General features: G+C 30.4%; 3 protein-coding genes across 3 annotated transcripts; 1 reads left to right on the top strand and 2 right to left on the bottom strand.

Moving 5' to 3' along the window:
• Window positions 1–669: 669 nt before the first annotated feature.
• LOC106322987 (ethylene-responsive transcription factor ERF104-like) lies at window positions 670–1677 on the bottom strand. The gene has a single exon (XM_013761134.1). The coding sequence runs from the start codon at window positions 1482–1484 to the stop codon at window positions 813–815; it is 672 nt and encodes a 223-aa protein (XP_013616588.1). The 5' UTR covers window positions 1485–1677; the 3' UTR covers window positions 670–812.
• Window positions 1678–9545: 7868 nt separating this feature from the next.
• On the top strand, window positions 9546–10866 carry LOC106322986. The gene is made up of 3 exons (XM_013761133.1): window positions 9546–9888; window positions 10063–10274; window positions 10352–10866. Exons 1-3 carry the CDS (start codon window positions 9591–9593, stop codon window positions 10769–10771), a joined length of 930 nt encoding a protein of 309 aa, XP_013616587.1. The 5' UTR covers window positions 9546–9590; the 3' UTR covers window positions 10772–10866.
• An 84-nt stretch (window positions 10867–10950) lies between these two features.
• Window positions 10951–11925, bottom strand: LOC106326408. Its single transcript, XM_013764396.1, has 2 exons — window positions 11619–11925; window positions 10951–11252 (listed from the first exon to the last, which is right to left on the bottom strand). Exons 1-2 carry the CDS (start codon window positions 11863–11865, stop codon window positions 11047–11049), a joined length of 453 nt encoding a protein of 150 aa, XP_013619850.1. The 5' UTR covers window positions 11866–11925; the 3' UTR covers window positions 10951–11046.
• Between the last annotated feature and the right edge of the window lie 822 nt (window positions 11926–12747).

Below are 12747 nucleotides of genomic sequence, written 5' to 3'. Positions count from 1 at the left end.
CTTTACGACGAAAGCTTACGTGTCGTTTACGACGAATCCTTTCCCTGTGTTTTACGAGGAATATATTTCTTCGTAAACGTAACGAATCGTTTACGACGAAACCTCCGTTACGACGGACGTTTAACAACGAAACGTCTTTCGACGTTAATTCGTCGTAACACACTGTTTACGACGAATTTACAACGAATACTGCCCTAGTAAAAAATATGTTTTCTTGTAGTGAATATTTTAATAGTATTAGATTAATCATATTTTATGAATAGATTAATACATGATCTTAATTTTATAACGATGTGTAAGATAATGTTGATTACACATCCTTTTTATGGATGCTTTTTAGATAATCTTAGGCGGCATTATCCATTGATGGTGTGTTCCACTATTGAAAATTTGAAAATCTTAACTTTGACGTTTATTTTTATGTGTAAATAACTACTTATTGTATACTCTATTGATTAATTAGCATTTTTTAATAGCTAGGTTTACCTTTGTCCTGTTCTAATTGTATACTCTATTGACTAATTAGTTGGCAGTGAGGGTAGATATGACTTGAAGAAAAACTATAATGAACAAGAATTTTTATACAATCAACGAATTTACAAGAATATCAACAAATACAAAATATCATTTTAGATTTTCAACATCCACACTTCTCCTATAAAAAAAAAATTAACGAATAAAATGATTGGTAGTAAAACACTAATCTGATGTTTGTACACTACCGCTTGTATTAGTATACTATAAAGAATAAAGAAATTATGAGAGTGAAGCAGGTGAAAGCGTCACCACCAACCGTTGACAATTCAGAAGTTTCAAGTAGCGGAGCTGGGAGACGTCGGAGTTAACGGAGGAACACTGAATATCCCGTCTCCTGCTCCCAAGTCCCAAACCCCTTTCCAGCTTGACGGCGTCAAAGGAACCGCTTCAACCTCAGCCACCGTGGTATCACTCTCCTTTTCCTCAGCTTTAGCCCTAACCGGCACCGTCTCTTCCTCCGCCACGAAGCTCTTAAGCCGCTTTCGTTTCCCTAATCCGACGAAACAACTTTCTGACGTAGCCCTCACATCTAGAGGGAAATTCAAGATTGCTTTTCTCCCACGCAACTCAAACGCCGCTAGGTCGTAAGCTCTTGCAGCTTCTACGGCGGTGTCGTAAGTCCCAAGCCAAAGCCTAGAACCCTTTTTGTTAGGATCCCTAATCTCCGCTGCATACTTTCCCCATGGCCTCCTCCTCACTCCTCGGTAGTGTCTTTTCTCCTCCTCCTCCTCCTCCTCCTCTGGCTTCTTCATCGTACTAGAGACCGGAACGGATAGGTTCGGTAAGGGCGGTTTACGACGGTTAAGAGTAGAGTTTGGTTTAGGGTTATGGTTTCCTATGGTTCTTGGGGTTGTTTCTGAGTGAAGGTGGTGATCTTGGCTTGCAAAATCTGTGAGAAGGTGTTGGCTTATGTACTCGATGGCTAAAGCTTCTTGCTTAGTTGCCATCTATCTTCACTCCTAGTTAACCCTATTGATCTTTGTATATGTTTGTAAATGTGAAGTAGAGTGAGGATGAGTATTTGGTAATTATATAGTGAAGAAAGCTTATAGAAAGGAAGGGTTTGAGGGAGTTTCGTGGATCGGTCCGAGAACTATCATACTACCTTCGGTTGTTTTGGTAGTGGACTTCTGACTTGTTGTCTTTATCTTTAGATCTTGTCTTTTTTTTTTCTTCTCTTTTTCCTTCTTTTGTCTTATTGCGCGACATGGACTTCTTATCATTTAAAAGTATTAATCAAGTTATCATGATTACTCTCTTCAAGACTTTTTAAATAGGGAATTTGCGGTGACTAGCTATGAAAAATTATTTTATTAGGTAAATGGCTATCATACTGCGTATTTGCTATAATGCCGACATTGCCCCTATGCAACCGGTCGCATAACAACAAAGGGAATTTGTAGTGACTATGATGACGTCCTTCTTTAACATGACAACACATAACTTCTGCATTTTTATTTAGTTTTAAATTATTTGATCAGATCATTATCTTTCTTACGGTTTACAAAAGTCTTCTTCCACAAGAGTGACCCGGTTTGCGTTTTGGTTTACAACGGGCATGTGACTTCAATATAAATAAAGCTCGTTGTGTATTGGTATACTGAAATCAGGGACTGGAAATAGCAATCCATTATTCTTTTACGATGTCTGGTTCATTTTAGTATATATAGATTTAGCCGGTTGGTTGGAAAATTGGTAAATTTTTATGTTCATAGGTCATTCAAATTTTTCTTAGTTGATGGTTAATAATCGCGGGTAAAATTTTCTTCAGACATAGCACGTAATTTTTAAATTTTGTTAAATAGTGTATAGTATGTTGAAATCTCTACAATTGTGACCCCGGGCTGATTTTCGGTTACTTCGGGTACGTGACTAGTTCTCGAACGCATTGATTAGGGTATATGGAATATAAAACTTCCCAAATTATTACAGTGGAATCAGTTTGGGTATTGAAAATTTATTAGGCTATTCACCGTTTTTTATTATAAAATGCAACGATCCTTATCTTTAAATTACCTTAATAACTAGTGCCTTAGAATAATGACTTTGTTTACTAGATGATTTGGGTTAAGAAGGTAGGAGTTTAGGGTTTAATATTTTTTATTTGTGTTGTTTTTATACTTTTCTTTTCAACTATAATTTTTTTTTTCAAACTTTCGCCCAAATTAATCATTTATTCATTACGGGTAAATCTATAAAGAATATTTGATTTCTGTTTTTTTGTTTAAATCCTAACAAACTTTAAACTTATTCCTTTTCGGGTTAATTGAGGTTGGGCTTTTGGGTTTAGTGTTAAGTTAACTATTTTACTCCTTGCTTGAAAGTATTTTGCAGACTATATTTATCCTTTATGACTTAATGATTAATTTTAAATTTCTACGTTTTATATGTTATGAAATTAAAAATCTCAACTAATATGTCGAAACCAACTAATATGGTTTTCAATTTGTGTTGCTGTAGTTAGTATTTTGCTTATTTGTTTAAATGATAAACAAACAAAAAACCTATGCCATTTGGGTTAAGTGATGTACCGGTTTAGGGTTTAGTTTTCTATATTTTTTATGTTGGTTTGACAATTTTACCAATCTATATTTAGTTTAGGGTTAATTAGGTGAAGGCGTGATAAACTTTAATCTCTATGGTTCAGAAGTTGTAGGGATATATTTTATAATTTCTGTATTTTACCTCTAATATTTAGTGCATGGATTTTCATCATGGTGTAAGAGTTACGGTGTTTAGGCCTCAGACTTATTATCTGACATCCGGATTCGATCCGAGATCTGCTCCGGATCCACCCCGAAAATAGGATATCCGAAGTGTCCGGATCCGAATTCGGATAGTAAAATTTTAGATTTGTTCAAACCGAATTCGGATCTAGATATCTTAGTTTTTAGGTCCGGATATCCGAATCCGGATCCGAATTTTTAAAACTCATTACATTTTTAAATTTCATTAATATTTATATTTGATATATTATTATACATAAATTAATCTTATAATATTATATTTTAGTTCTTACAATATTAAGGACATATATATATGTATATATATATATATATATTTATAAATCTTGTATAAATATTTAATTTATGTATTATATTAAAAAATAGTATTTTTTTAAAAAAAAATATTATTTTTAATTATTTTTACGGATCCAGATCCAGATATTCGCAGATTATAGAATATCAAGACCAATATCCGAAATTCAGATATCCGGAAACCACGAATCCGGATTCGGATATTAAATCCACGGATCTGAGTTCAGTAAATTTCCAGGATATCTGGATCCGTCCCATGCCTAACGGTGTTCCATTATTTATTACGGGTTTAATATTAATGTTTTTATTCATTAGGGGTAAAGCTAGAAAGAATATTTGGTTCATTGTTTTAAATCCTATCCAACTTCAAACCTATCCTTTTTGGGTTGAGGTTGGGATTTTGAGTTTAGTGTTAACTATTTTAGTCCTAGTTTGAAAGTATTTTGTAAACCATATTTATCGTTTATGATTTAGTATAAAAAGTTTTGACAGGGCGTGATCACCTTTAAATTTCAACGGTTTATAAGTTAGGCAAATTAAAATCATCACCTAATCTGTCAAAAATCGACAAATAAAGTTTTGAAATGCTGTACTTAGTATAATATCCCATTTTTTAACTATCTCATACGGGACCAATTTCGTTTTTTTAATAAATCTGTTCAAACTGTATGTGTGTCGTCAGAAGGGGACAAGAGAACCGGTTACGGGGAAGGACAATAGTTTCAAAGCGCTACACGAGGCTACTTATGTCATTTTAATCATGTCTATCATTTAAAAGTATTAATCAAGTTATCATGATTACTCTCTTCAAGACTTTTTAAATATACAGAGTTTCAAGTTTTTGGTGTATACACAGGGATTATTGACATAATTTTAAGTGAAGTTGATTTATTGATATGTATTTATAATTTAACAAGTTGTTTTACGTCATAGTGATTACTTTGCCTTTTAATATTTGTATCAACAATACGGATACATATATTAGTGGCTAGGAATTCTAAGTTAACATGCATACACCACTTTTGTAGTAGTTTTGATGTTCAATACTCATTTAGTATCAATTTTTTAGTAACCAAATCCAAACTATAAACGCGACATAGACAAACAAAGCTAAATCATCACTACCACGACATAATGCAACCTCAAAAAAAAAAGAAAACCAAAACCAAAATAACCTTGACAGTTATAGAGAAAAGCCATCATTCCAACGAACCCTTTTGTGGTTAATATTTTTTGAAAAAACCTTTTGTGGTAATTTTCACCCACAAAAGAAGAACAATTCATTGTAAATAAAATAGTTTTACAACGAATTGAGATTTAAGAAATCACGGATGTGAAAATTCCTATTCGACATGTCATTATGAAACTTTCGGTCAAAAATAAAATATCCTATCGATAGAGAAATAATAATTAAACTAAATTAAGATTGCGCGGGATGAGCATTATATATACAAATTATTTTATGTATTATATGTTTTTATATATTATGAAATAATAAATATATATTGAATAATTAAAATTCAGTAACTTTTTTTTTGTCGTCAACTTAAACAGATTCTGTAAACCATGTCGGGTGCTCCGTATCCATGTGAACAACAAAAAACGGTTGTCTCCTATCACTGCGTGCGAGGCTGTCCGCCTTACTATTTTGCGTCCTTGATATATGAATGATCTCTGAGCTTATAGAACTTTCCCTGATGATCTTGAAGTATTCCAAATAACTTGCAAAAGCTGGTCATTCTTCTGGTTCCGAAACCATCTTCACCAATTGAGAACAATCCGTTGCAAATGTGACAAATGTTTGACGTAAATTTCGCATGCACTCCATTGCCCAAACTAAAGCTTCCACCTCTGCATAAAGAGAGGAAAGACAAGCATAGACGTTTCGTGCGTTCATCAGTCCATCAAAGCCTTTTAAAGTACTATACCAACCTTGTCCGGATAGACAATCATGTTCCTTCCATGAGCCATCTGTAAAGCACCATCGTCCTGGAATCGACGACAGTATTGCGACCTGTGTAGTTGGTGTTACCCTCTGTATATTCAACAGTTGTGCCTCGCCCCACAGGGTTGATTCAGTTTCTGCCAATTTAAGGGTGTCTCGTGGATCCATATCAAAGTTACTGAAAACTTTATTATTTCTCTCTTTCCATATATACCACAATATCCATGCGAACTGGTGATCCTCTATCTGCGGGAGAACGTACCAGAAAAGATGATCCGTATTTGTAAAGAGGGAGTTGGCCGGGTTCGACGGTATCTTGGATAGCGTCCAAACCTGAATTGCTGGAGGGCATTCGAAAAACACATGGTTTATCGATTCCTCTGGAGCCCCACATCTTGCACAACATATATCTCCTTGTATTCCTCTCGCTTGTAAATTTTTCTTGACTGCAATACACTCTGATACCAATTGCCATAAAAAAATATTTTATCTTTGGTGGACACCGTACTTTCCAACAGAAGGCTTTTAAGAGATCAATTGTGGGCCCGAATACGTATGGTGGTTATATAAATCAATTTTATAAATCCAAACAAATCTTTACTATTATTTATGAAGTGATTTTACTGATTTGTCACATTCTCCATGATTTTAGCTAATTTTGCTTATTTGTCATATTCTTATTAGTTTTTAGATTAAATAATCAGTTTCTTAATTTAGATAATATAAATATTTCAAACTTTCTAGTTAATTCATTACTTTGAATAACATAAATATTTCGAAATTTCTAATTGGCATATGATTATAATTATTTTAACTTTCACGAGATTCTTATTAGTTTTTAGCATAAATCATTAATTTAAATAATATAAAACTATTTCAAATTTTCAAACTGTAATTACAATTATAATTATTTTACACAAGTTAGGACCAATTCTTATTTTCATATGATGTAAGATATTTTAAAATTCTATAGTTTCATTTTTCTCATTCATTCTAAATTGTTTCGATTATAGTTTTTGACATATATATATATATATATGTACTTTTGATATTTGTTTTTTTAGTTGGAATTCTATATTTTTTTTCTTTCTTTGAGTTTGAAAGACTAGGAGCAAGTCGGTTTTGTTACTTGGAGTTTGGAATTATGAATTACTTCTGTAGTTATTTTTTGTGTATGTTTAATTATTGTTTAATCTATAAGAAAAATATGTTTTGGTATTAAGTTTAGAGAGTTTCATATGTAATCATGTTATGAAACGGCTAAAATAGATATATTTTTAATTAATAATTAGATTTATCATTATATAATTAACCATAATTTAAATTTAATAATAAAACTATCATTATCTGTTTTCTTTTATTATTATTTATGAAGTGATTTTGCTGATTTGTCACATTCTCCATGATTTTAGCTAATTTTGCTTATTTGTCATATTTTTATTAGTTTTTAGATTAAATAATCAGTTTCTTAATTTAGATAATATAAATATTTCAAATTTTTTAATTAATTCATTAATCTGAATAATATAAATATTTCGAAATTCTAATTGAAATATGATTATAATTATTTTAACTTTCACGAGATTCTTACTAGTTTTTAGCATAAATCATTAATTTAAATAATATAAAATTATTTCAAATTTTCAAACTGGAATTACAATTATAATTATTTTAACTTTCACGAGATTCTTACTAGTTTTTAGCATAAATCATTAATTTAAATAATATAAAATTATTTCAAATTTTCAAACTGGAATTACAATTATAATTATTTTACACAAGTTAGGACTAATTCTTATTTTTATATGATGTAAGATGTTTTAAAATTTTATAGTTTCATTTTTCTCATTTATTCTAAATTGTCTCGATTATAGTTTTTGACATATATATTTATGTACTTTTGATATTTGTTTTTTTAGTTGGAATTCTATATTTTTTTTCTTTCTTTGAGTTTGAAAGACTAGGAGCAAGTCGATTTTGTTACATGGAGTTTGGAATTATGAATTAAGTATTCTGAGTAACTTCTGTAGTTATTTCCTGTGTATGTTTAATTATTATTTAATCTAAAAGAAAAATATGTTTTGATATTAAGTTTAAAGAGTTGCATATGTAATCATGTTATGAAACGGCTAAAATAGATATATTTTTAATTAATAATTAGATTTATCATTATATAATTAACCATAATTTAACTTTAATAATAAAACTATTATTATCTATTTTTCTTTTATTAAAAGTAAACTTATGAAATATTATGATAAGTCAATGTATATATTGATCAAGTAAACCAATGAAATATTGTCATTTTCTCAATTCGTTTTTTAAAAAAAGTTTTCTTCTAAATTATCATCGAACTTTAATTTTTATTAACTTTTTATTTATTTTGTTCTCGCTTGGATTTTGTGTGTTTTAGTTTTTTTTTTGGTAATTTAATACATGTTTCTGATTCAAAAATACAAAGTAGATTAAGTGAGACCAAAAATTCAAATTCTGAATTTACATTATTGTGTAGAATATTTGATATGTAATTATGCTCTTATAATCTCATACTTTTATATTATTATTTTTTGTGTTAGAGAGACGTAGACCGAAATAAAAATCGAAAAAACTAAAATGATTAATAATAAGTTATCCTCATGTTTAAATCATAATACATATATGAATAACTATTAGTAAAATGATTATGCCCGCATGTGCAGGCAAAACACCTAGTTTTTTTTTTATATTTGATAGGATATATAATTAAATTTAAATGATATTAACATACATAGTATATTTTAATATTAACTTCTACTAAATGGTGCTTTCTAATCATATTTTTTTGATCATTTTTATATTTTATAGATTTTTTTTAAAAAAATTACTCATAACAAAATTTACATTGTAAGATTAATAGTTTTAGTAATTTATAATTTTTAATAAATTAAGTTGTCAATGTTTGTTTAAAACTTTTATCAAAAAAATTGTTCAAAGTAAATTTCAAAATTAAAATATTTATGCATTTTATATTGTATATAGTTTAATTTAAAACGATATATATATTAATCTTAATATTTAATTAAATTAGATTTTTTACTTATATGATTTTGTAATCATTTGTATTTTGTCATAACAAAAATTTTAAACCATAGGTCACAAAATTTGAATGTGGGACTTTTAACAGTTTTAATAAGTTATATTTGTTTTTAAAAATTCAAAATATAACATATACCAAAAATCTAAATTTTATTATATGATTAATATGATTGTTTAATTTATTTTAATAATTTAAAATTAAACAAATATGATAGAAGATATACTAATTTTATCATATCCTTATTATTCATAATCATTAGTTGTCATATATATTTTAGCCATATTAGTCAATTCCGTAACTTTTATTTACAGAAATAATAAAGAAAATTAATATAGAATTTATTGTTAGTTTAATAAAAAATTATTATATAATTAGATAAATCAACCTATTTTCTTGTGATTTTAAAAATCATTATAATGATGACACGTGGTTACAAAAAAAATTGTAATATTTTTCGATTAATATATATGGGATATACTCAAATTTTCTGTGTGCGCGTTAAAAGACTTCAACATAATTTTTCTAACATGTACAATTTACTATATATCTTAAGACAAAGATAAAAGTAAATTTCAACTGCACTAAGATTGGGAAATATTGATAAAAGTCTGGATGTCTTAGGAAACTCAATTAAGAAAAATCGAATATACGATTTACTCTCTCAAATATACCCGGAATAATATTCACCACAATGTTAGCTGGAAGAAAAATCTAACGGCTGAAATCTACACTAATGCATAACGTAAAAAATCTACACCGTAGGTTATGATCTTATGCTGATACTGCTGGATATTTTCCAAATAAAAGAAGATAAATAAGGAAACGCTTTATCTCTTAAGGTAAACACACCAAAGATATTCACAAAACCAGCTAACGCATATATTCGGATATAAATATCGTATATATATAAAATATCTATAAATTACACGCAGAGATTAAAGGTATAAATGCAACTCGTTATAAATCGTACGTAGAGAGAGATCATCGGAGAAAGATGGCGACTACGGCGAAGACGTGTTCACACTGTGGCAACAATGGTCATAATGCACCTACTTGTTGTCTTAACAGCGTTAACAAAGGAAGCGTGAAACTGTTCGGCGTTGACATATCATCTGATCCTATTAAGTCGCCTGAGGTAACGACGTTAAGGAAGAGTCTCAGTTTAGGGAATCTTGATTCTCTTCTTGATAACGGTAATGGTGACCTAATCGCCGCCGTTGAAGATACGGGTTATCATTCTGATGGTCAGATTCATTCAAAGAAGAGGAGGTCCTCTCATGAGAAGAAAAAGGGTAAGCTTCTCTTGACCTAATCTTTATTCTTTTTCTTGATTCACTAAACAATCTAGCAAGAATTTTAATTAAAAAAAATTGAGAATCTATAATCATATACATTAATTCTAAATATTTTGGAACAAATGTCAATGTTTCACTGGTCTATACGGTTCTTGTAATCAAACTTTATAGGGAATCCATGGACGGAAGAAGAACATCGTATGTTCTTGGTCGGCTTGAAGAGGATCGGGAAAGGTGATTGGAGAGGGATCTCAAAGAGCTTCGTGACGACAAGAACACCGACACAAGTGGCGAGTCATGCTCAAAAATATTTTCTTAGGTTAAATGGTAACGACAAGAGAAAAAGACGTGCTAGTCTCTTTGACATCTCTATAGAAGATCAGGTTTTTTCCTTGCTTAGTAATAATCCATTACTCAAACTTTTTGATATTTAGGGTCTTACTTTTTGATTAACTTGTAGAAGGAGAAAGAGAAGAATTTTCCAGATGCATCATCATCAAAGACTTCATCTAAACAACTAATAACCGGATCTCAAGAACCGGTACAAGTTCAAACTCAAACTGAGATATCAAACCGGTTTCAGAATCTATCAATGGGGTACATACCAATCTACCAAAACGTACCACCTTACTACAACTTTTCACCTTTTATGTTCCATCCAATGTACTACGCCAACCCTGAATCGATTAGGTATGTTCACCCTTCCGGTATACCTGTACCAAGGCATGTACCGATTAGTATGCCTCAACCTCATTTAAATGAAGTCTCTGATATGACAAAGAAAGACGGTTTGGAACTTGCTATCGGTTTGCCTCCTCCTCCTCCACAAGCTACCGGATCAACCGACTTGACTGCCCATGGCACCATTCATGTGAAGTGAGGCTAATAACAATTTTGATCCTCCTCCATGCATTATTCATGTGAAGTGATATTACAATTTTTTTTATCAGTTTTATATGAATATATATATCTCTATATTTAGAAGTTTTGTCAATCGGATTCATGTAGAATTTTTTGTTTTTGATATCAGATAAATACACTTGGATTTAAATTAAGCTGCTCATTTATTAACCAAAAAAAACTTTGGAAAAGCTTATAGATTGAAATGATGATCCAAAATGCATAAAAATGGATTGGTGGTTGATTTATTATTAACTAGTAGAAGCCTTTAATCAGTTTCCTTGAAGCTCGTCTGTTCCGATCAGCATAATGTGTTTTGTCTGAATCACCACTGAGCTCTAAGGTTGCGCCTAAGAAACCAGTCTGAGTTCCATCACTATCATTGTCGATGTCTCCTTCTATTGTCAGTCCTTCAATCCTAGCCGCAATAGATTCCTCTCTCATCCAAACATCCACCACATCTACAAAATTGTGTTATGTTATAAAGTACTCATACAACGATCTTACTTAATTGCAAATGAGTGAGGTTGCATACAGAGCCGGTCTTTGCCATAGCGAGATAAGACATTGGTCTCCAAAGTAATTAATATGTATATATCACTCGGTCCCAAATGATTAAGAAAAAGGGTATTCTAAGAAAAATATATGTTTGATAAATCGTTTCAAGCCGATCATGAGTCTCAAGGCAGGTCATGGTTGTATAGTGTTTTTTTAAAAGACAATAAAAAGTCTAGGACCGCAAGTTCAGCTCAAATTGAACCATTATGTTACTATACGTAGAGTTTTTGGTTCACTAACCTTTCTGTGTGTATATATATTATATATACCTGGATTTGAGAAGAGCCAAAGGACGAGAGCACATGCAAGAAGAACAAAAGGAATGATGTGAATAGCCTTTTCTGCGAACTTGGCAGGTGACTTCTCTTTCTTAACCATCTCATCCGCTGGTGGATTATTGTAGGAAGGTGGCTCGTCTTCGTCAAGGGGACCGATCATGGAGCCCATCCACAATCCTTTGGGCGGTGCGGACGAGTAGTCTTCCGTGGCACGGTTCCAACTCGCAGATCTGTACATATTCTTTGCTTTGTAGAATGTTGATGGTTTTGTAAACGAGCTTGATCAGTTTCTCCTTTACATTTTTTTTGTAATTCGTTGATATATACGCAATTATTCTTACAAAGAAAATTCCGTATTTGATTGCGAATTTAGAGCCTGTGGTTTTGGTACATTTGGATCGAAATTAGGACTTTGTCAAATCGTTCAATGGTAATCTCACTTGTTTCTTCCTTTCAGGGTGACAAAAGTAATTTCTGTAGATTTTTTTTGTAATTCTATCAAAATTTTGCAATAACATTATATGTATCTCAGCAAAAATACATATACACTAGAAATCCTATAAATTAATATTCGAAAAATTAATAACCACTATAAAGTAATAATTTTTCTCAGTTCTAAATTGAACCGGTTTAAAATATGACACAAATCGATAAAATAAAAAGATAATAACTTTTTAGAAAATTCATGTAAGAATATGGTCCAATTAACATTATAAATTAATAATTTATATCTAGTCTATATTATTAAAAGAGAAGTATCCATTTGAAATTGTTCTTACTTCATTAATTAAACTCCTTTTTTTTCTTGTTTTTTTTTATTTGCATTTATGAAATATCCTAAAACGAATAAAACTGTCTAATTTATTACTTGTCTTTTCAGTTACATTATTGAAATATGCTTAAATAAATTTAAACTTCCTATTTTATTGTTTGTCTTTTTCAGTTACCTTAATGAAATATATCCTTAAATAAATTTGGACATAATGTCATTTAATCAACCAAAAAAACTTATGAGTTATCCTTACGTGCATAATTTTAATAAAGAAAAATTTTAAAAACGTGCATCATTAAAATGTTACCTAAAACATGCAGCACTAATATATAACATGCATCAATAAAA

This window comes from Brassica oleracea, chromosome C2 (genome assembly GCF_000695525.1).
Source record: "Brassica oleracea var. oleracea cultivar TO1000 chromosome C2, BOL, whole genome shotgun sequence".
Lineage (NCBI taxonomy): Eukaryota > Viridiplantae > Streptophyta > Magnoliopsida > Brassicales > Brassicaceae > Brassica > Brassica oleracea.
This window is presented reverse-complemented; position numbering and strand designations above follow the sequence as displayed.